Source organism: Nicotiana tabacum, chromosome 10, assembly GCF_000715075.1.
Source record: "Nicotiana tabacum cultivar K326 chromosome 10, ASM71507v2, whole genome shotgun sequence".
Lineage (NCBI taxonomy): Eukaryota > Viridiplantae > Streptophyta > Magnoliopsida > Solanales > Solanaceae > Nicotiana > Nicotiana tabacum.
The window spans coordinates 148956440-148977787 of NC_134089.1; the positions used below are offsets into that span (position 1 = coordinate 148956440).

The following is a 21348-nucleotide window of genomic DNA, read 5'->3' on the forward strand; positions in this document are numbered from 1 at the left end:
TGGAGCATGTTTTCATTGAGGCATGGTTCAATGCGGCTACACACAAATGGTTGCCACCCTTTTGCTTCAAATTTCAAGGTGGCCTGGATAATTGGAACCCTTGCTGTGATCCACGAAGGTGTTGACCCTGGGATTGTCAAAATCTCAGTCAACCACGGATGAGCTGCATCACCCATGGCTAGCTTCTCCAAACACTGCACTGCCTCCACTTCTTCAAACCCCACATGTTTGTTCAGTGCACAGGAGTCAAAGTAGATTTTCAGATTTCGCACTTTTGTCACCTTAGTTCGCTACTTGATGTGAGCTACTTTTGCATAGAATTCCTTGACCAGGTACTCATTTGCATGTAGGACACTGTTGGTGAACCATTTCCATCCTTTCCTCTCCTAGAATTGCTTAAGGACATTGGGGTTGTTCTTGTGCAAATCCTTCATTAAAAATTGTCGCTTAAGAGTGAGTGACCTCTGTGGCCACCATTCCCTAAACTTCACGAAGGCATTGGCACTAACAAATTTGTCCTCCTATATCTCTGGCCTCCTTGATATTTCTAACCCAGCCATTGCAGTATCGATCCCGCTCCGATCATCTGGAACATCAACATCATCTAAGTTTATTGGAGTAGGGGGAGCATGTGAGGATGAGGGCTCAGAGTCTTGGCTGCCCTCTTCTGAACCTTCAGACAAAGTGGCAGCTAAAGAAGACTCATTGACCAAATTAAATCTCCTTGTGAATTGTTGTGATTGGGCTTCCGGTTGTGCTTGCACGAAACTAACCTTAAGACTGCCCATTGCGGGCTACTAAAAAAAGGAGTGCGGCCACACAACCCCAGGTTCATACTATTGGGGTCTTTGATGTTCTATCACTACGGACCACACAAAAATGAGTGTGGACGCACAAATCTATTGCGGACCGCACAATTTTGAGTGCGGCCGCACAGGTCAGACGTATAATTTTCCTAATTCGGAGAGCTGCACACCGCACAAAAATGAGTGAGGCCGCATAGCCTCCACTACAGACATCACAAAATTGTGCGTCCGCATAATTCAAATTCCACGGGCACTGACCTAGGGTTTATGCAATTTTGTTCTCAAATCATCATGGTTTTAGCAATCGAACATCATTAGCTACTTACTTAAACCCCAATTAACGTTCAAAAAGCTACTCACACTATTCTAAGCAAAAACAACTAAACATTGACATTGCTGAGCATGTAATTAACCCTAAATCAAATAATAAAAGCAAAAAAAAGATGAAGAATCTAATGAAGAAATTAACATACCAGTAATGAAGATGCAGGTGAGAATCTAAGTCAATGAAATGAGAAAATATTAAGAACAAATGGGGCGCACTGTAGTTGTTTGGGCGAATAGAGTTTAGGGTTGTAAAGTTGCAAAATGATGAGAAAAAATGTATTTATACTTTTGACCCATCGGGCCCACAGTTCGACCTGAGTGCGGCCACATAATGATGCAGTACGCACTGTCACACCTCCTTTTTCCGTCCCCGCGAGGGGTGAAGGAGTTTTTTCCAATTAAAGGACAATCGAAACGGGATTTATTTATTTATTTCAAAGTCGCCACTTGGGAGATTTAGGGTGTCCCAAGTCACCAATTTAATCCCGAATCGAGGAAAAGAATGACTCTGTATTACAGTCCGCGAACCAGAAATCCGGATAAGGTATTCTGTTAACCCGGGAGAAGGTGTTAGGCATTCCCGAGTTCCGTGGTTCTATGACGGTCGCTCAACTGTCATATTCGGCTTGTTTATCTGATTGTATACAATTATGCGCTCATGTGCAAGTTTTAACTCTTTACCGCTTTTATCATTATATTTTAAAAGAATGTGAACATCGTTTAAAAACATGTCTTTGGATTGCGTCACATGAAATGCACCCGCAATCCGGAACACATTTTTATTCAAAGTTTTGGGATTTAGATTTGGGTCGCATGAAATGCACACTCGAGTTTAAGAAGGTAAGATTATTAAAATGCGTGCCTAAAGCGATAGCGTATTTATTATTTTGGGTAAGGTCGTGGAGTTCGTTAAGCGGCCGATGCCGAGTTCTAAATAATTAAAGCATACATTTTGTGAGGGCCCCACAATCTGTGCATTTTATTTGGCGAGGCTCGTCTTATTTTATTTAAAAGGATAAACCTATAGTGACTACATTTTTTTCTATTAAGTTCGTTTTCTAAAATAAATGAAGAAAAGGTCCTACTTTATTTACATACTTTCGAGTTATTATAGTTAAGTTTCGAAAGTGAGTTGTTTAAAGAGTTTACATGGCAACACATAGAACATTCTACATACAGACAGTAAAAGAAAGAAAAGACTACATTAAATTTCAAATTCAAATCTTTCTCATTTTTGCATTCATGCTTCGAGTGGCTTACAAGATGAACCAATGTATCAGTTTGTGTACCTGATATTTGGAAAGCAAGGAAAGAAGATGAAGATCAGTAGAAGCAGCAGTAGTATAAATACACAACAACAACAGCAACCCAACAACAACAAATTTGAACCAGATTCAAGGCCTAGAAAACTTTGAAGAAAAACCGAACAACTCAATAGAACAAACCCAAAAGTTTGTAAACAAACTAAACAACAACAACCCACACGTGTATTAAACTTGAAAACTAAACACGTTTCTCACTTTGTTTTTTGTTTTCTCTTTTTAAACTCTCCAACACTCTCTTAGGATTTTCAGAATGTCTTCCTCTCTTTCTAAGTAAGTCTTTTTAGTTCAAGTCTTTTCTCTCAAGTCTAAAAGCCCTCAAGTCTTAAAAGCTCTCAAGTCTTAAAGCCTCCCTAAAATGTGTCAAATAACTTTATTTATAACAAGACTCTTGTCTTGAATCCCCAACCCGAAATATTCCCCCCAATTGCATGCTTTTCCCCACTACTTAATGTTTTCTTTACTTTAAACCTTTGTCCCCCATGCTTACATAAATAATTACATTATTCCCACCCCACTACATTATGTCTTGTCCCCCATTATATTAAACAATTATATCAACCCCACCCCATTACATCTTGTCCCCCATGCTTAACATAAACAATTACATTATTCCCCCGCCCTCCACTACATTATGTTTTGTCCCCCATTATATTAAACAATTGTTCAAATGTTCAATTCCAAAAATACCCCTCCGACCTTACTGAAATTACCATTTTACCCCTGAACGTACTGCAATTTACCAAACTACCCCCATCAGCTATAACCAATCAACTAATCAATCTCAACCAAAATACAGCAAATATGACCAATTTCTAAACAAATTTCAACAACAAAATACATGATTCAAACTAAATCAACAAATCAAAAACCAAAACCTAAACTCACATTAAATCACTGGGGTTACAAACGAACTTCAAACAAAGATGAACATGAATTAAATCTATTTTAAACAACAAACATGACGGATTCAAATGATTTAACCAACATTAACAATTTCTGAAAAAATACATAACAACACATGAAACAAACTGAAGAAATAATTAATTAAACTTCAATTTGAATCTAACGACATTAAACTAACAATTTCACATGAACAAACTGAAAAATTAACAAAACAATGAACACGAACGAAACAAAAATCAAACATTTATCGATTTTTGATTCGAGAATATCAAAAACAAAATACGGACAAAAGTGAAACTCAAAACCCACTAACTGGATCGAAACGACGAAGAACTTGAATGAGAACAAATCTGTCCGGAAACGATTATCGCACCAAGACTGCCAACGACCTAACGGATCTTGAATTCAACGACAAACTCACCTTCCTTTTAACCTTGACGAACTTAAAACAACATACAACGACCTCGACGGATTGAAACTAAAGATCGTCGAGCAGCAGTTGTTTGTGGTTGATCAGTGGCCACCATGGATGTTGAACGAAGCTGGACGAAGCAGCATCATCGAGCAACAACAACACGGACAAGACCAAGGTAGCAGCAACGTGACGGAGCAGCAGCGGGCAGCAGCGGCGTGAACTGGCATCATGGTCGTCGAGCAGCAGCAGCCATGGTAAACTGCCTGAAGCTGCAACTGGAAAGGAAGAAGCAACAACGATGGTAGACGCAGTAGTTGTTGTTGCTGTGTCGCCGAGCTGGAGGTCGTTTGGGACGTGAATGCTTGGGTTTTGCTGGAGGTCGACGAGGTAGCTGGGGAGGTGAAGGAGGCAGTCATGGGGTTTCGCCTGAAGCTAGGGATTGGAGGAGTAGAAGAAGAAGAAAATGCAGCAAAGGGGGTGGTCGTTTGGAGCTGGTTCGAAGATGAAAGGAGAGGGCAGCCATGAACGAGCTTCGAGCTCGACATGGAGAAAACGAGCTTTGTGGTGGTGAGGCGATGAAGAAGACGTAGCAGTGGCAGCGGGGTCGTTTGGTGTGGCTATGGAGGTTCGATGATGGGGGAAAGGGCAGCAGCCATGGCTACTTGGAGTTTTTTGGGGTCTTTGGGATGGTGAATGAGAAGAGAGAAAGAGAGGGGGCGGATGGGATTTTTAGGGTTTTTTGTTTTTTGTTTTTTGTCACATGTAAGATAGGGGGGTGTTGGGTATTTGGGTTATGGACCGGGTCGACCCGGTTTGAAATGGACCGGGTCATGGGGAAGGTTGGGTATTTTTGGGCTTGTGGCTTGAATTTGAAGAATAGTCCAATTCCGATTTTCTTTATATTTTTGCTCTCTTTTCTTCTTTTATTTTTTCTAAAACTAAATTCTAAAAATCCTTAAATTATTATTAAGTTATAAAAGTACAAATTATCTCCCAATAACAATTAATGCATAATTAAGTAATAATTAAGCATAAAATTGTACATTTGGACATTAAATGCTAAAAATGCAACAAATGCCTATTTTTGTAATTTTTAATTTTTGTAAAACAAACTTAATTACTAACAATTGTAGAATTAAATCCTACATGCAAAATGCGACATATTTTTGTATTTTTTTATTAATTTAACAAATAAATATGCACAAACAAATACAAATAATTATCCAAAAATGTCACAAAAATTCTCAAAATTGCACACCAAGGAAAATCGTTTTATTTTGAATTTTTGGGAGTAATTCTTTCATAGGGCAAAAATCACGTGCTTACACGCACTCCTTACCTGCCCTAGTGAGAAGTCCTGATGTGGACTGCACAAAAATGAGTGCGGCCATAGTACCAATGCAGACCGTACAAAAATGTGTGCGGCAGCAATTCCTTAAGCATTTTTTACAGGCCAACTTCAGACACTATGCATTTTGACACTTAGCCAAATTTTTCATGCACAGTCCCTGCAATGCACACCCATTCCTGCATACACTTCAAAAACTAGTTAGCATAAAACAAAGTCTATCTAATCTAAAGAAGAAAAACAAAAGAAAGAAAATGACACATGGGTTGCCTCCCAAGAAGTGCCTGATTTAACGTCGTTGCACGATGCAAATTACCAATCACTTGAAATGAAGAATCGCCACAATGTGGCCATCCTCAACCTTGGAAAGATAATGTTTAACCCGGTGCCCATTTACTCTAAAAACCTCATCATTCTTATTTTTCAAATCTAGAGCACTAAAGAGGGTTACATTCACTACTTCAAAGGGCCCACTCCATTTTGATTTTAACTTGCCCGGAAACATCCTTAACCAGGAATTGAACAATAGCACCAGATGACCTTCTTTGAACTCCGTGTTATGGATATACTTGTCATGGAGGTACTTCATCATCTCCTTGTAAAGGGACGAACTTGTATAGGCATGATACCAGAATTTATCAAGCTCATTCAAATGTGCCACTCTTAGATTTGCAGCGGCATCCAACTCAAGGTTAAACTTTTTCAATGCCCATATGGCCTTATGCTCAAGTTCTACCGGAAGATGACACGCCTTCCTAAATACCAATCGATATGGAGATATCCCAATTGGTGTCTTGTAGGCCGTCATATAATCCCAAAGATTATCATCAAGTTTTCTTGACCAATCCGTTCGGTTGGCATTCACAGTCTTTGACAAAATACTCTTGATCTCCCGGTTGGAGACTTCAACCTGTCCACTTGCTTGAGGATGGTAGGGGGTTGAGACTTTATAAGTGACACCATACTTTGTTAGCAAGGTATCAAAAGCTTGATTGAAAAAAATGTCAACCCCCATCACTAATAATGGCCCTAGGAGTACCAAACCTTGTGAAGATGTTCTTTTTCAAGAAAGCCACCACACTTCGAGCTTTTTTGTTGGGTAAAGCCATATCTTCAACCCATTTTGACATATAGTCCACAGCTACCAAAATGTAAGTGTTCCCATAAGAGCTCACGAACGGTCCCATGAAATCAATACCCTAAACATCAAAGATATCAATCTCTAGAATGGTGGTAAGGGGCATCTCATTCTTCTTAGAAATCCCACCAGCCCTTTTGCACTCATCACAACGCTCGACAATCTCACTAGCGTCCTTGTAGAGGGTAGGCCAATAGAATCCACAAGTCAAAACCTTTGTACCTATTCTAGCTCCACCATGGTGACCACCATACGGTGAAGAATGGCAAGCCTCAAGAATTCCCATTTGTTCTTCTTTCGGCACACATTGCCAGATCACGCCATTAGTACATTTCCGGAAAAGATACGGCTCATCCCAATAATAATCCAAACAATCTCATTTGAGCTTCTTCCTTTGGTTTAAAGAGAACTCATTCGGTCCAGTGCCGCTCACAAGATAATTGGCTTAATCAGCAAACCATAGCATCCCGATCATTGAAACAGATATGAGTTGCTCGTCGGAAAATGAATTATTGATCTCAAGGCTATCATGTGGCCTCCCCTCCTCTTCCAAATAGGACAAGTGGTACACCACATGATTCTTACTACCCTTGTGGTTTTGAATCTCTAGATCAAAGTCTTGCAAAAGAAGCACCCACCGCATCAACCTTGCCTTAGAATCTTTCTTGGTCATCAAATACCAAACTGTTGTATGGTCGGTATGAAAAATCACCTTAGTACCCATAGACTATGGCCAGAACTTCTCTATGGCAAAAACAATAGCAAGTAGCTCCTTTTCGGTCACTGTATAATTGACTTGGGCATCATTCATGGTCTTGCTAGCATAAAAGACCGGATAGAAGATTTTGTCGATTCTTTGCCCCAACACTGCTCCAACCACAACATTCACTAAAATAGAACTTGGCATCCTTCTCCAAGAGTTTGCACAATGGGTTCACCACCTTAGAAAAATCCTTGATGAATCAGCGATAGAAACCCGCGTGATCCAAGAAGCCTCACTCCCTTCTCGGATGTAGGGGAGGTAGTTTGGAGATCACCTCAATCTTGGCCTTATCGACCTTAATACCATGCTTTGAAATTTTGTGGCAAAGGACAATGCTATCTGCGACCATGAAGTGACACTTCTCCTAATTCAACACCAAATTAGTCTCCTCACATCTAGCAAATACTCTATCCAAATTGTTCAAACAATCTTCAAATGAATTTCCAACCATAGAATCATCCATAAAGACCTCAAGAATGTCCTCCACCATGTCAGTGAAGATAGTCATCATACATAGTTGAAAAGTCATCCCAAAAGGCATCCGCGAGAATGCCAAAGTACCGTAGGGACAAGTGAAAGTGGTCTTCTCTTGGTCCTCAGGAGCAATAAGGATTTGGTTATAACCTGAGTATCCATAAAGAAAGCAATAAATAGCACGCCTGGCTACCCTATCAAGCATTTGGTCAAGAAATGGAAGCAGGAAATGATCTTTTCGAGTAACTTTGTTGAGATTCTTATAGTCCATGCACACTCTCCACTCGGTGATGGTTCTTATTGGGGTCAATTCATTCTTGTCATTTGTTACAATAGTCATGCCCCCTTTCTATGGGAAACATTGCACCAGAGAGGTCCACGAGCTATCGAAAATAGGGTAGACAAGCCCGGCATCTAACCACTTTATTATCTCCTTCTTAACCACCTCTTGCATTTCTTCATTTAATCTTATTTTATGTTCAACTGAGGGTTTGGCACCATCCTTTAAAATAATCTTGTGTATGCAAAAGGTGGGGCTTATGCCCCTAATATCCGCTAAAGTCCAACCGATTGCCCGTTTCCTCCTTTGTAGCACCTCCAATATGGACTCTACATGCATGTTAGTTAAGCACGACGAACGAATAACCAATAAAGTAGAAGAAGGGCCAAGGAATTCATACCTGAGGTACGAGGGAAATGGCTTTAGCTCCAAGGTAGGAGGCTCCTCGATTGAGGGTTTTGTTGGAAGAGTCTTCCGATTTTCAAGATCCAAAGATAGTTTTCAGGGCTCATAAGTGTACGACCCCATGCCTTGCAATGCATTTACACACTCCACATAGCCATCACACTCCTCATCATCATCTAGGTTGAGCAAAATGACTTCCAATTTGTCCTCAACATTCATTGTTTCACTAGCATCATCAACTATTACGCCGGTCACTGTGAGCACGTGATTTTTGCCTCGTACGAATTACTCCAAAATAATTCCCAAAATTAGGTCTTTTCTTTAATTATGTGTTATTTTTAGGAATTATTATGTGATTTCCCTGATTGTTCGCATATATTTATGTGCATGTTTAATTTTATTAATGCATTAAAAATACAAAAATATAGCATTTTCATTTAAGATTTGATTTTTACATTTTTTGGAATTAATTAATAATTAGATGTTTTACAAAAATGAAAATTCAAAAAATAATAACATATTTTTTGTAATTTTAGGCAAATAATTGTGATTTTCTTTTAATTTGGCATTTACTTATTTGTGATAATTATTAGTTGAAGTTAATTAATATTTTAAGTTAATTTGGTGTTTTTATAATTTAATTTAGGATTTTGGTTTTAAGTTTTCAGAATTGGGCCCAATTTAAGTTGATTTAAGAAGCCCAAAACCAAAACCCAGCCAAACCCAGCCAAAAACCACCCCAGACCCGTCCCAACCCGGTCCGCCCTTACCAGAACCAAACGACGTCGTTTGGACACGCTTTGATCAGGGCCGTCAATTTTATTTGATCGAACGGCCCAAAGCTTTGCCCATCACCCGTATCCGACCCATTTCATCTGAGACCGATCCGGTCTTCAGCTCACTCAAACGACGTCGCTTCATTTAGTCAGATGATCCAAGCCGTTGATCTCGTTTGATCGAACGGCCTGGATCCAATTCCACCCCAGTATATATACATCCAAACAAACCCCGCCCCCTCAGAACCCCCCCCCCCCCATCTCGTCTATCGTCTCCCTCACCCCCAAACCCTAGAGACCAGCCACGACCATTCCCCACCGCCTTCCGATGGCAGCGCCGGCTCCGTTCCCCTCCAAAATCACACCCTAGAACCACCCCAACCCCCTCTTTCCAAATCCATGACTCGTTCCCCTCGAATCTTGCCCGAACCTCTCGAATTTTAGATCTAAGGTTCAAATCCCAAAACCTCCGAATCCTAGCCGACTCCAATCCGTCCCAAATTAACACCACACAACCGCCTTGACCCCCTCATACCTAATCTATCACCAGTTTCCCTCGAATACCCTTGAAGCCCCTCGAATCTAGATTGGAAAGAAAAAAAACGAACCCAAATCCCAAAAATCCAAATCGTTAGATGCTTGAAAATTTGAGATCGAAATCGACCTTAGTTGTGTGTTCTCGAGAACACTCGATTAAGGTCTATTCCGGCCACAAATTCGAAAAAAATCAAAGGCCTAATTAGAGACAGTATTTAGATATTTGGAGGTAGATTTCCTGATTTTAATTTTTTCTATTTTTCTTATTATTATCTTCTTCTACTCCTTTCTGTTATTAGAATATTTATTTGGTCATTATTGTTCTATGTTTTTAGTAAATAGATTGTTTGTTGATTTTGTTTGGTGTTGTTTTGTTTCTCAGTAGTTTAAACTCACAGTAGTTCTTGAATTGATTCAGGATAATTTTATTGAAATTATTTCATTTTAAGAACTATTAGGCAGTCTGCTGGGAAAGTTTGTTTGTATAAAGATTGAATAACCTAAAACAATATGAATTGAGTTCAGCCTGGCCCATGAATTTCAAGTTTAAAAATAGAAACTTTAAGATAATAGTGGGAATTATTTAAGTGTTCACCTACTTAAGAATTTTCTAGTGGATAGTAGGGTAGTATTTGCACTGATGGATTAAATAATTAAGTGTATAATTGAGTGGACAATGGAGTGGAGGATTAAATAAATGAAAAGTGAAATTGGTAGTGGAAAATGCACTAATTGAATGCCCATTTAAGGGAGTTAGAATTTAGGAGAGGAAGAGAGGCTAGTACTTGGAAAATAGAGAAATATACACTGAGAGAGATTGGAAGAAGGACATTCGGAGAGAGATATAGGAAGGGAGATACACACAAATAGATAGAGAAATCAAAAAAAAAATCAGAAACGATTGTAGAATTTCAGAAAAATACACTGTTTCATTGAGTCATTTGGTATTTTCTGAAGTTTTCCTCTAGTATGGAAGCAATTTCTGGTTAGCTGATAATAAAAAAGGTTTAAGTCGAGTCTGGTTTGGGGTCTGTTGATTCATTAAGACTGAAATTAGGGTCTGGACTATTTTATCACATCTCTTGGTTTCAAAATTAGTCTGCTGGTTCACATTCTGGTGTTGAATACTACTGTTGTTGTTGGTTACCGTTGATACCTCATTTTTCTGCTTCCTTCCTTCATTTCCAGGTACACGTCTCAAAACTACCTTGATGTAGCTGTTGAAATAGAAATGAGATCAGCATGTTCATGTTCTCTATGTGTTGTACACTGATGGCTAGATAAATGTTAGTTAGTGTGTACATTGTTTGATGCAAATCAGATTTGATGTGTAATAATCTGGACTTTGAACGATATTGGACTGTTAAATTTGAATTAGAATTTGTTCATTCTGAATAGTAGTTTTAGTGTAGTGTATCTTGAATTCATGTGATAATTAGTCATTACAGCTTAAAATTGGCTTTGAAAAATCAGAATGTAGATCATGATAATGTTAAAATCGGGCCTAATAATTGATTTAGTAAGTGCAACACTTTAGTTTTGACACAAGTAATTTGAGCTTAAGATTAGGGAATAGGCACTTAAATTGGTGAAGTGTGTTTGATAGCTCAACTTAGTCGTTAATCACTCCATTGCCTTCGGAATACTGTGGTAATATATTAGTTAGGCATAACCCAAGCTTGGAATTGGAATCAAAATGATCAGTGCTTGCTAATTTGAGTAGGTGTACCTTGTTCTTCCTTGTTACAAATTATAGAGTGCACATAGAATAGTTTGAAGCAAATTCAGTAGTATTCGTTTTAATTGAATTAAGTTTGCTTGGTACAAAGATCAAGGCCCAGCGGCCTTTTTCCAGCAGTTTGAGCTTCAGCTCCTCTGATGCGGGCCCAGGTCCAATTTTAATTCCCTTCACGTTTGGACCTGGGCCAAGGTCTGCGACTGGCCAATTTTGGGGTACAGACCTGGATGTAATTTCTCTTTGTTGGGCTTATCCTGGAGCCCAATGGCTAGACTGTGGTGCAGAATTATCATTTGGTCCAGTAACAAATTAATTAGGACTTTTTATTTTATTATTAGAGACAAATAAAAATAGAAAATCATAGTTGCTTTTAGGTTTGCCTTTTAAATAATAAACTGAGATGAACCTCGCTAAATAAAATGCCTAAATCGCGGGGCCCTCAATAAATATCTGTATTAAATTACTTATAATTCGGGATAGCGAATTTCAGGCCCCCTCCCCCCCCCCAAAGATAATAATGTGTTAGTCATTTTAGGTGCGCTTTTAATAAGTTACTTTGTTAAACTCGGGTGTGCATTTCATGTGACCCAAATCAAATCCCAAAATGTTGAATAAAATGTGTTCAGGATTGTGGGTGCATTTCATGTGACGTAATCCAAAGACACGTTTTAAACAACGTTCAACTTTCTCTAAAAATAATTGAATAAAAGCGGTTGAAAGCTAAATTTGGCACATAGGTTCAACATGTATTAAAATCAGATAAATAAGCTGAATATGACAGTTGAGCGACCGTGCTAGAACCACGGAATTCGGGAATGTCTAACACCTTCTCCCGGGTTAACATAATTCCTTACTCAGGATTTCTTGGTTCGCAGACTGTTAACAAAGTCATATTTTCCTCGGTTTAGGATTCAATCGGTGACTTGGGACACCATTAATCTCCCAAGTGGTGACTCTGAATCTTAATAACAAATCCCGTTTCGATTGCCCTTTAAGTGGAAAAACTCCTTTATGTCTTTGCTGGTGTAGGTAAAAAGGAGGTGTGATAGCTCTGGCGACTCTGCTGGGGATGCAAACCTAGAATCTCTGGTTCAGGGTTCAAGAATTCGAGCTTAGAATAATTGTTATAGTTGGCTTTATCCATTATCTGATTTTGTTACATGATTTGGGCCTAATGTGCTAATTGATTGCTTTTACCGCTTTGGTATTCCGTGAACTGTATATAAACTGTTGCAAAATCCCTCTTCTCTATGAGTCTTCTAAATCATGAAGAAGTGTGCACTTCGTGTAACTTCTTTTCTGTTAGAGTCATATCCCAAATTTAGAACGAGGTTCGGACAAGTTGCAAAGCCGGCGAAGCTTCTGTATTCCCGGTACGCTGCCCCCCTCGGCTCGAGTTGTCCGCTCGGGTAAGCCAGGTCTAGAACAAACACCCAGGTTCTGAACCTAGAATAACTCAAATTCATGTCGGATCCCTAGTAGAAACGCTTATTTGCATCATGTGCATTTGACTTAGGGGACTCAACATAGGGGTTGGGTCAGTCTAGGACAAGCAACCTGAAATGAAAAGACCATCCTGATGCATCCTACTTGTTTTCTTTGCATTTATTTGTCCGGACTTGCATGCTGACCGGCTTCTGAATCTCGGGAATATCATAAATTTGAGAAAAAGAAAAAGGAGTGAGAGGAAATAGCAGTGTAGATAGTTAATTACCTATATTTAGAATAAAACCAATGTCCAAATACTGTCGAAACTCTGCCGAAATTTTGATAAAATAAAAAGAAAATATTTTATATTTTTAAAATTGTTTGTTTTACTCAAAAAGCAAAAATGCATGAAAAAGAGTCTTTTATTTTAGTTTGTCTTGTTTTCAAAAATGGAGAAGAAAAATAGTTTTTTTGTTTGTTATAAAAGGAACAAAGGAAAAAGAATCTTGTTTTCAAAAATAGCTAGTTTCTCTGCCCGAACTACACAAGTTTGATTCTCACCGGATGTGAGATACGTAGACAACCCTCATCGGGTCCAACCTCCCCTTTTGCAAAAATAGCCAAAAATGTCAAATTTTAATTTCCATCCTAAATAAGTCGGGTGATGCCGTTTCTGTCAAAAATAGCCGAATGTCCCCAAAAGGGACGCCGGAAGGCTGATTTTGCATTAATAGCCACCTTTGGTCATTTTTAAGATTTCAATCGATTAATCCACACAGCCTTAAAATCTTCATCTCCGAAGTGCTTAAAGGTCGTGTTTGAAAAACCAGGTCTTTCATTTTAGTTTGAAAAAAAAATAGTAGTTTTGTTTTGAAACAAATAAATTTACCTTTTTCTTAATCACCTTAATAAATGTGCAGGATGAGCACAAATGCAAATGAATCTTTCACCATACTTAATGAGGTCGCCCTCCAGCTCCACATGTGGTGGAATGATCTGGGAGAAGGCAACAAAGAAATAGTGGCTAAAATCCTGCGAGGTCTTGTCGGTCTACTAAATGTCAAGCCAAAGTCGGATGTCAACGAGGCCTTAATACCATTTTAGGACCCGACCCGCAATGTGTTTCGCTTTGGGGGTTTTGAGCTTACGCCCACGCTGGAGGAAGTCGCGGGTTATGCGGGTCTGAATGGAAAAGTGAGGGGTCAATATTTGCTGTCACCAAGACCGGTATCTCCGCACAAATTTTTGGATTTGCTAAACATCAGCCAGAGTGTTCAGAATGATGATTTGTCGGGAGGATGTTGCACTCTTCAGTTCCTGCATCAGCATTATGGTAATCCTCGGGGTTTCGAAAAACCAAATCTGGGACTAACCCATGCTGGGAATAGAAGTAAATGGGAAGCAAGGCGAACCTTGGCGTTCATAACGGCATTCTTGGGAATCATGATTTGTCCACGAGAAGATAAGAAAATAGAGACAGGTCTCGTGGGGATGGTTGATGTTGCAATTAAAAGGGCAGATAGCACTATAGTTCCCCCAATTTTGTCAGAAATTTACTGAGCATTAACTGTTTGCAGGAGGGGAGGACATTTTTTCCAAGGTTGCAATTTATTACTTCAGTTGTGCATGCAAGAACATCTGTGCCACCGAGCGAGGTATATGAACTATGGGCTGACTGGGTTAAGCTGTATCGAAGAATTTGAAAAGCGGGTAAGGGTACCAAAGCTTGGCTCATACGACTGAGGTCATTGACTGCCGATCAAATTATATGGGCATTTGGGTGGTTGCTCGTTACCGAGGTGCTATATATGTCAGCAGGAGAGTGTCATATTCTTTTAATGGGTGTTCGGAGTATCCAACCGTATGCTCCCCATCGGGTACTACGCCAACTGGGAAGGTTTCAAGTCATCCCCAAAGATGAAGACTTGAGCAAGCACGTCATTGAGTTAAGTCCGAGATCCACATTCCCGGAAGATAAAATTCGCAAATTGTGGAACGAATGCCGGTTCCTCGAGCCTAAGACTATGGTCCGAGATCTGGCTAAAGGTGAGGTGGACCCGAAGTATAATGCGTGGTTTGGGAAAAGGTTCTAGATTATCCAAAGTCCCGCCAAAAGAGCCCATGTCCAACAGTTTACTAATGATTCACAAGAGCAATAGGGTTGGTTAGCAAAAGAAGAGAGTTACAGGCCAGAAATAGGCAAGCTGAAGCAACAGATTAGAGACCTGGAATTTGAAAATAGTCTGCAAGTTGATGCCGATCAGGGAGAAAAGAACAAATTGGCCCAAGAAAATGAGGCGCTGAAATCCCAAATCTGACAAATGAGGATAGATGCTGACAACCAACAAAGGAGTCGGTCGGATGAACGGTTAATAAATGGGTTGAAAAAGGAAATCAGTGAGTACCGGGATGATTTGAAGAAATCTGAGGGTACCATAGCACAACTCCAGGCACAATGGGCAAAAAGAACAAAAGAGCGCACACAGTACTTACAGCAGGCGAGGAAGGATTATGAAAAGACCATTGCTAGTCTAAAAAGGAAGGTGACCACCCTAGAGAGCGAGGCGGCTAAACAAGCCAAGGCTTTTGAAACCGAAAGTGAACACTGCTATGATCTAATGGCCTTGATGGAAGATGAAATACAACAGTTACAGAAACAACATCTGCATGATTCTCGGGTTTTGAAGGCTAGAGGGGATCAGATAGAAACGCCTACTCCTAGAGAAAGACCGAACCAGGGACAATATTTTGACTATTGCTCATGCTATTACCAGGAAATGTCGGGTGTGTGAAAACATGACCCGCACTACTTTCTTCTCGGTAGTGATGATATTTGTGAAGGAAATCATGTATGAATTGGAACAGCTAGAAAGGGGCCTTACACCTAAGCCCGCGGCAAGGCCGAATGACGCCCCGCGTGCACCCAAATTTAAAACTTTAATGTATTTGTAGTTCGAGTCTGCATTTTCTTTTTCCTTAGAGTCTGTTGTCTATTAGAGTCTGTTTTTCCTTTCGCATCAGAGTCTGTTAGAAGTTTTTGAGTTCGTACTTGGTTTGGTTTCGAGTCTATTATTTTCCTTTCCGAAAGCATCTAGTTTGTAATAGAATTTTTATTAATGAAAAATCAAAAATTTCCAAAAAATTGTCTCTTTGCTTTTCGCACTTATTTTGATAGAACTACGCATGGTCTGATTCATGCGGAGACATGATACGTAGGTAATCTCTGTAGGATTCGACCACCACTAAAAAGAAAAAGGGGAAATAAAGAAGGATAGAATAAAAGAAGCTTAAAAGAAGGGGCATAATTGTGAGAGGCCGGGATGACGCATGCAACCGAAGCAAATGCATGATAGAAAATGGTTAATTGCCTAGGTGCATTGCATCCCAACGTGTAATTACATATGTGTTAAACTCTAAGAACTAACAAGTTTGTTGTTTTCCAGAAAGTTCAAGCAGTTTGTTTATTTAGAGGATACTGGCACATTATCATTACCAAACCAGATCAAAGGGACCAATACCAGAAATCATGTCTATCCCGGAGGTTGACACTAGTGTTGATGTAGAGGAGTTGGACGTCAATAAAATGAAAGAGGACATGTTCAAGATTAAGCAACAGATGGCCGAAATGTATCAGGCCTGGTCCCAAGGGCAATCACCACCGTCTTACCTAGCCAACCCGGCTTTTACCCCACCATTAGCTCAGTCTCAGGATCATCCCGCCACCAATCCAGGTTTTCCCATTTATCAACACTACCATGGCACTACTTCTCATATGCCACAAGCTCCACCACCAAAATCGATTCCATGCCCTCCTCCGCCAGTCACCCCTGTCTTTGTGGCATCTCCACCAGCTGCACTCCATAGATCCCTGAGTGAACCCGTGTTCCAAGATCAGGACAACCAGTATTATCCCCCGAAACCCACCTTCAAAGCTCCCGAAACCTACCCCTACGATCCACGTTCTAATCTCCTGAGAGAAGTTGAGAGACCAGCCAAAAATCCCGAACATAAGGAGATGTTCAGAAAAAATGAAAAGCATAGAACAATCCTTTAGGGATATGAGAGGGCTAGGAGGTCAGGTAAGCATGGCTTACAAAGACCTGTGTTTATTCCCAAATGTACAACTACCGGCAGTGTTCAAAATGCCCAAATTCGACTTGTACAACGGACACGGTGATCCGGTGGCTCATTTGAGAGGTTTTTGCAGTAAGATGAGGGGATCCAGAGGAAAGGATGAATTGCTAATGGATTACTTCAGTCAGAGTTTGAGCGGAGCAGCATTGGAGTGGTACACCCGCCAAGATCACGAAAGATGGTACACATGGGATGATCTGGCACAAGCATTCGCTTGTCACTTTCAGTATAATCTTGAGATCATTCCAGACCGACTAACTTTGACTAAACTAGAGAAGAAGCATAGTAAAAGCTTTAGAGAATATGGTTTCCGGTGGAGGGAGCAAGCAGCAAGGGTAGATCCCCCAATGAAAGAGAGCGAGATGGTTGATTACTTTTTGCAGGCTTTGGAGCCAACTTACTTTGGTCATTTGGTGTCCTCAATTGGCAAGTCTTTTAATGAGGTTGTAAAAATGGGAGGCATGGTCGAGGAGGGGCTTAAGTCCAGCAAAATCATGAGTTATTCAGCGATCAAGGCAACCACTCAGGCCATTCAAAGAGGCACTGGGGGTGTACATGGGAAGAAGAAGAAAGAAGATGTCACGACTGTTGAATCTGGTGCCTAGTTCGGATCTAGAGGCCCGTCACCCTACTATAGCCAACCACGCCCTACCACCAAAATAACCCCCACACTCCATATAGCCCTCCACATCATTACTACCCACCGCCAGATCCCCATTTTTCTGTCCATCATGCACAAACCTATACCCAAACTCCGGCATATGCAATATGGCATGCGCCGGCTCCACCAAATCCATACCCAGCTCCATAAAATACATATCCACCCCCAAGAGCCTACAGAAATCCCCCCGGAACGGGTTTCCGACCAAACCAAGCCTTCACGAATAAGAGGTTACAGAAGCAAAAGACTTTCACTCCACTGGGGGAATCATACACCAGTCTTTTCCATAGGATGAGGCAGTTGGGCATGCTGAATCCAATCGATCCTAAAATGCCAAATCCTCCTCCTAGAAATCTTGATCACTTGGTGAGTTGTGAGTACTGTTTAGGAGCCCCGGGGCATGATACATACAAATGTTGGAAACTGAAAACAGCTGTGCAACAGCTTATTGATACTCATCGGATCGAGGTTCAGGCCCTAGAAGCACCAGATATCAATCAGAATCAACTGCCAGCTCACCATGAGACCCATATGATTGAGTTGATACACAAAGAAGGGGATCCCAAGAAGCCCTCACAGATGGTAATGATGGTCCGTTCCAGTGAAACCAGCTCAAAGGAAAAGGTAACTAATGGGAAATCAATGGTCCAGTTGAAAGGGGTAGACAATAAGCCAGCTGTGGTAGCCGAGAAAGGGTCGTCAAGCATTGTTGCAGTGAAACCCGAGAAAGCTAAAGTGGTAGTACCAGGGGTTGCAAGTGAACCTGTTGTGGCCGTGAAGGGGGCTCGCACAGAGCTTGTTATTATAAAACCAATAACTCAGCTTCCAGTGATCAACATAAAAGTTGTTCCTTGGAATTATGAATGGGTGATGGTGATTTACAAAGGAAAAGAAATCAAGGAAGAAGTTTGTGAAGAACAAGGTTTGACTCGCTCAGGAAGGTGTTTTACTCCCGAGGAGTTAAGAAGAACTAAGGATGATCCAGCACCGGTGAACAAAGCTATAACTAAAGAAGAGGCAGAGGAATTTTTGAGGAAAATGAAAGTGCATGACTATTCTGTTGTAGAGCAGTTGAGGAAAACGCCCGCTAAGATCTCATTGATCTCATTGCTAATCCACTTAGATGAGCACTGCCGATCATTGATGAAAATCTTAAATGAGGCCCATGTTCCCGACAAGATCTCGGTGAACCATCTGGAAAAGATAGCCAGCAAGATTTTTTAAGTAAATAGAGTCACTTTTTCCGATGATGAATTGCCCATAGAGGGTACTGAGCACAACAAAGCCCTTTACCTTACAATAAAATGCGAGGATTCCGTAGTTACCTGGGTATTGGTTGACAACGGGTCAAGCGCAAACATACGTCCTCTCTCCACTCCAAGAAAGCTGAAAGTAGAAGATGAGAGGATCCATAAGAACAGTATCTGTGTGCGAAGATTTGACGGCGAAGGCAAAGACTCAGTCGGGGACATAATGTTGGAGCTGACTATAAGTCTAGTAGAATTCACAATGGAATTCCAAGTGTTGGATATAACTGTTTCCTACAATTTGCTATTAGGATGACCATGGATCCACGCCGCTAAAGCAGTACCATTAACACTCCATCAGATGGTCATGTTCGAATGGGACAGATAGGAAATAGTTGTGCACGGTGAAGATAATTTGTGCGCTCACAGCAACACCATTGTGCCATTCATTGAGGTGGAAGATGACAAGGGACCATGGGTCTACCAAGTTTCTGACACAATGTCAGTCGAGAAAGTTCCAGAGGGGAAGTGTATCCCAAATCCAAAGATAACTGCCGCATCAGTCATGGTAGCGTATGAAATGCTGAAGAATGGTTTTGTACCAGGAAAGGGTTTGGGGTCAGATCTGCAAGGAATCATACAACGCATGTCTCTTCCTGAAAACTTGGGAACATTTGGTCTGGGATTCAAGCCCACAACCGCAGACATAAAAAGAGCCAGGAAATTGAAACAGAGGACATCGGCCCTTCCAAAGCCGGTCCCACGTCTTTCCAAATCATTTGTCAAGTCCGGTACGAGGAGTCACCCAGTGACAACAATTCCTAGTTCTGTGATTGATCGAAACAAGGAGTTAATGGAAATATTTGAGAAGTTGTTCGACAGTGTGAACATGGTGGAAATTGGAGAAGGTTCTAGCAACGCGAAAGTGCAATTTGTCAGGCCAACAATAAAGCTTAATAATTGGAAGGCTACTCTTCTCTCTACTCGGAAGGAGTCTTGGTAGTTTGCTTTGATTTTCCTTTAAGTTTGTACGAATTATTCCAGGGTTGTAATCCGGATTTCATTTTTTTAGTCTATTTGAGTGTGCAAACCTTGTTATCTTTTATCATTCAATAAAATACAATTTCCCTTTCTTCATCATTCCTGATTGTTTTCCTTTTTTTTTTGCTTTCTTTTCTATACAGTTCTTTTTACGCTGGTTCTAATGACGTGGTATGCATAAGGAATCCTCAGCCCAATCTTAAAAATCAATCTGATTCCGAAATGTTAGTTCAAGAAGTAGATTGTGATTACGAATCAGAATACGATGATGAGGATGAAGCCTTCGAAGAAATTAGTGAGTTAATTCACTTCGAAGAAAAACCCAAAGCCAACCTGAATGACACAGAAGACGTCAATTTAGGGGACACAGACAATGTTCGAGAGACTAAATAAGTGTCCACCTCGAGCCAAAAATCCGGGAGAAGTTAATCAGAGCACTCATCGAGTACAAAGATGTTTTTGCGTGGTCATATGACGACATGCCAGGTTTAAGCACTGATTTAGTGGTCCACAATTTGCCCACTGATCCGGCGTTCCCTCCCGTCAAGAAAAAGTTGAGGAAATTCAAAACTGATATGAGTGTGGAGATTAAAGAAGAAGTTACCAAGCAGTTGGATGCGAAGGTTATTCGGGTCACTCGATATCCTGTTTGGTTGACTAATGTCGTGCCTGTACCAAAGAAAGACGGCAAGATTAGAGTATGTGTCGATTACCGCAATCTCAACAAAGCTAGTCCGAAAGACAACTTCCCATTACCCAATATCCACATTTTGATCGATAATTGTGCCAAGAATGAGATAGGATCTTTTGTGGATTGCTATGCCGGGTATCATCAGATTCTAATGGACGAAGAAGGTGCAGAAAAGACGACATTCATCACGTTGTGGGGAACTTATTGCTATTGGATGATGCCATTTGGTTTGAAGAACGCCGGAGCAACTTACATGAGAGCAATGAATACAGTGTTTCATGACATGATACATAAGGATATTGAGGTATATGTGGATGATGTGATCATAAAATCAAAGCATCAGGCCAACCAGGTTGGGCATTTGAGGAAATTCTTCCTGAGACTTTGCAGGTACAACCTCAAGCTTAACCCTGCCAAGTACGCATTTGGCATCAAGTTGGACCCATCAAAGATCAAAGCCATCCAAGAATTGCCACCTCCGAGGAACAAGACTGAAGTAATGAGTCTGTCAGGGAGGTTGAACTACATCAACAGGTTTATTGCTCAGCTCACGACAACTTGTGAGCCTATTTTCAAATTGCTGAAGAAAGATATTGCGGTCAAGTGGACTGATGAGTGTCAAGAAGCATTTGATAAGATAAAAGGATACTTGTCCAACCCACCCATGCTGGTTCGGCCAGAACCAGGAAAACCTTTGATTCTTTATTTAACAGTCTTGGAAAATTCATTTGGCTTTGTACTGCGGCATCATGACATCACCAGCAGAAAGGAGCAGGCCATCTATTATCTTAGCAAAAAGTTCACGGCTTATGAGTTTAAGTACACTCATCTGGAAAGGACATGTTGCGCCCTAACTTGGGTGGCTCAGAAATTGAAACATTATTTGTCATCCTACACTACTTACCTCATTT

At 40.6% G+C, this 21348-nt stretch overlaps 1 protein-coding gene across 1 annotated transcript; it reads right to left on the reverse strand.

Moving 5' to 3' along the window:
• Positions 1-5443: 5443 nt before the first annotated feature.
• On the reverse strand, positions 5444-5932 carry LOC142165457 (uncharacterized). The gene has a single exon (XM_075224006.1). It carries the CDS (start codon positions 5930-5932, stop codon positions 5444-5446), a length of 489 nt encoding a protein of 162 aa, XP_075080107.1.
• Positions 5933-21348: the final 15416 nt, after the last annotated feature.

Bases quoted from the DNA above. Each gene is read 5' to 3' on its own strand.
- LOC142165457 (XM_075224006.1), bottom strand. From the start codon at position 5,932: ATGACGGCCTACAAGACACCAATTGGGATATCTCCATATCGATTGGTA.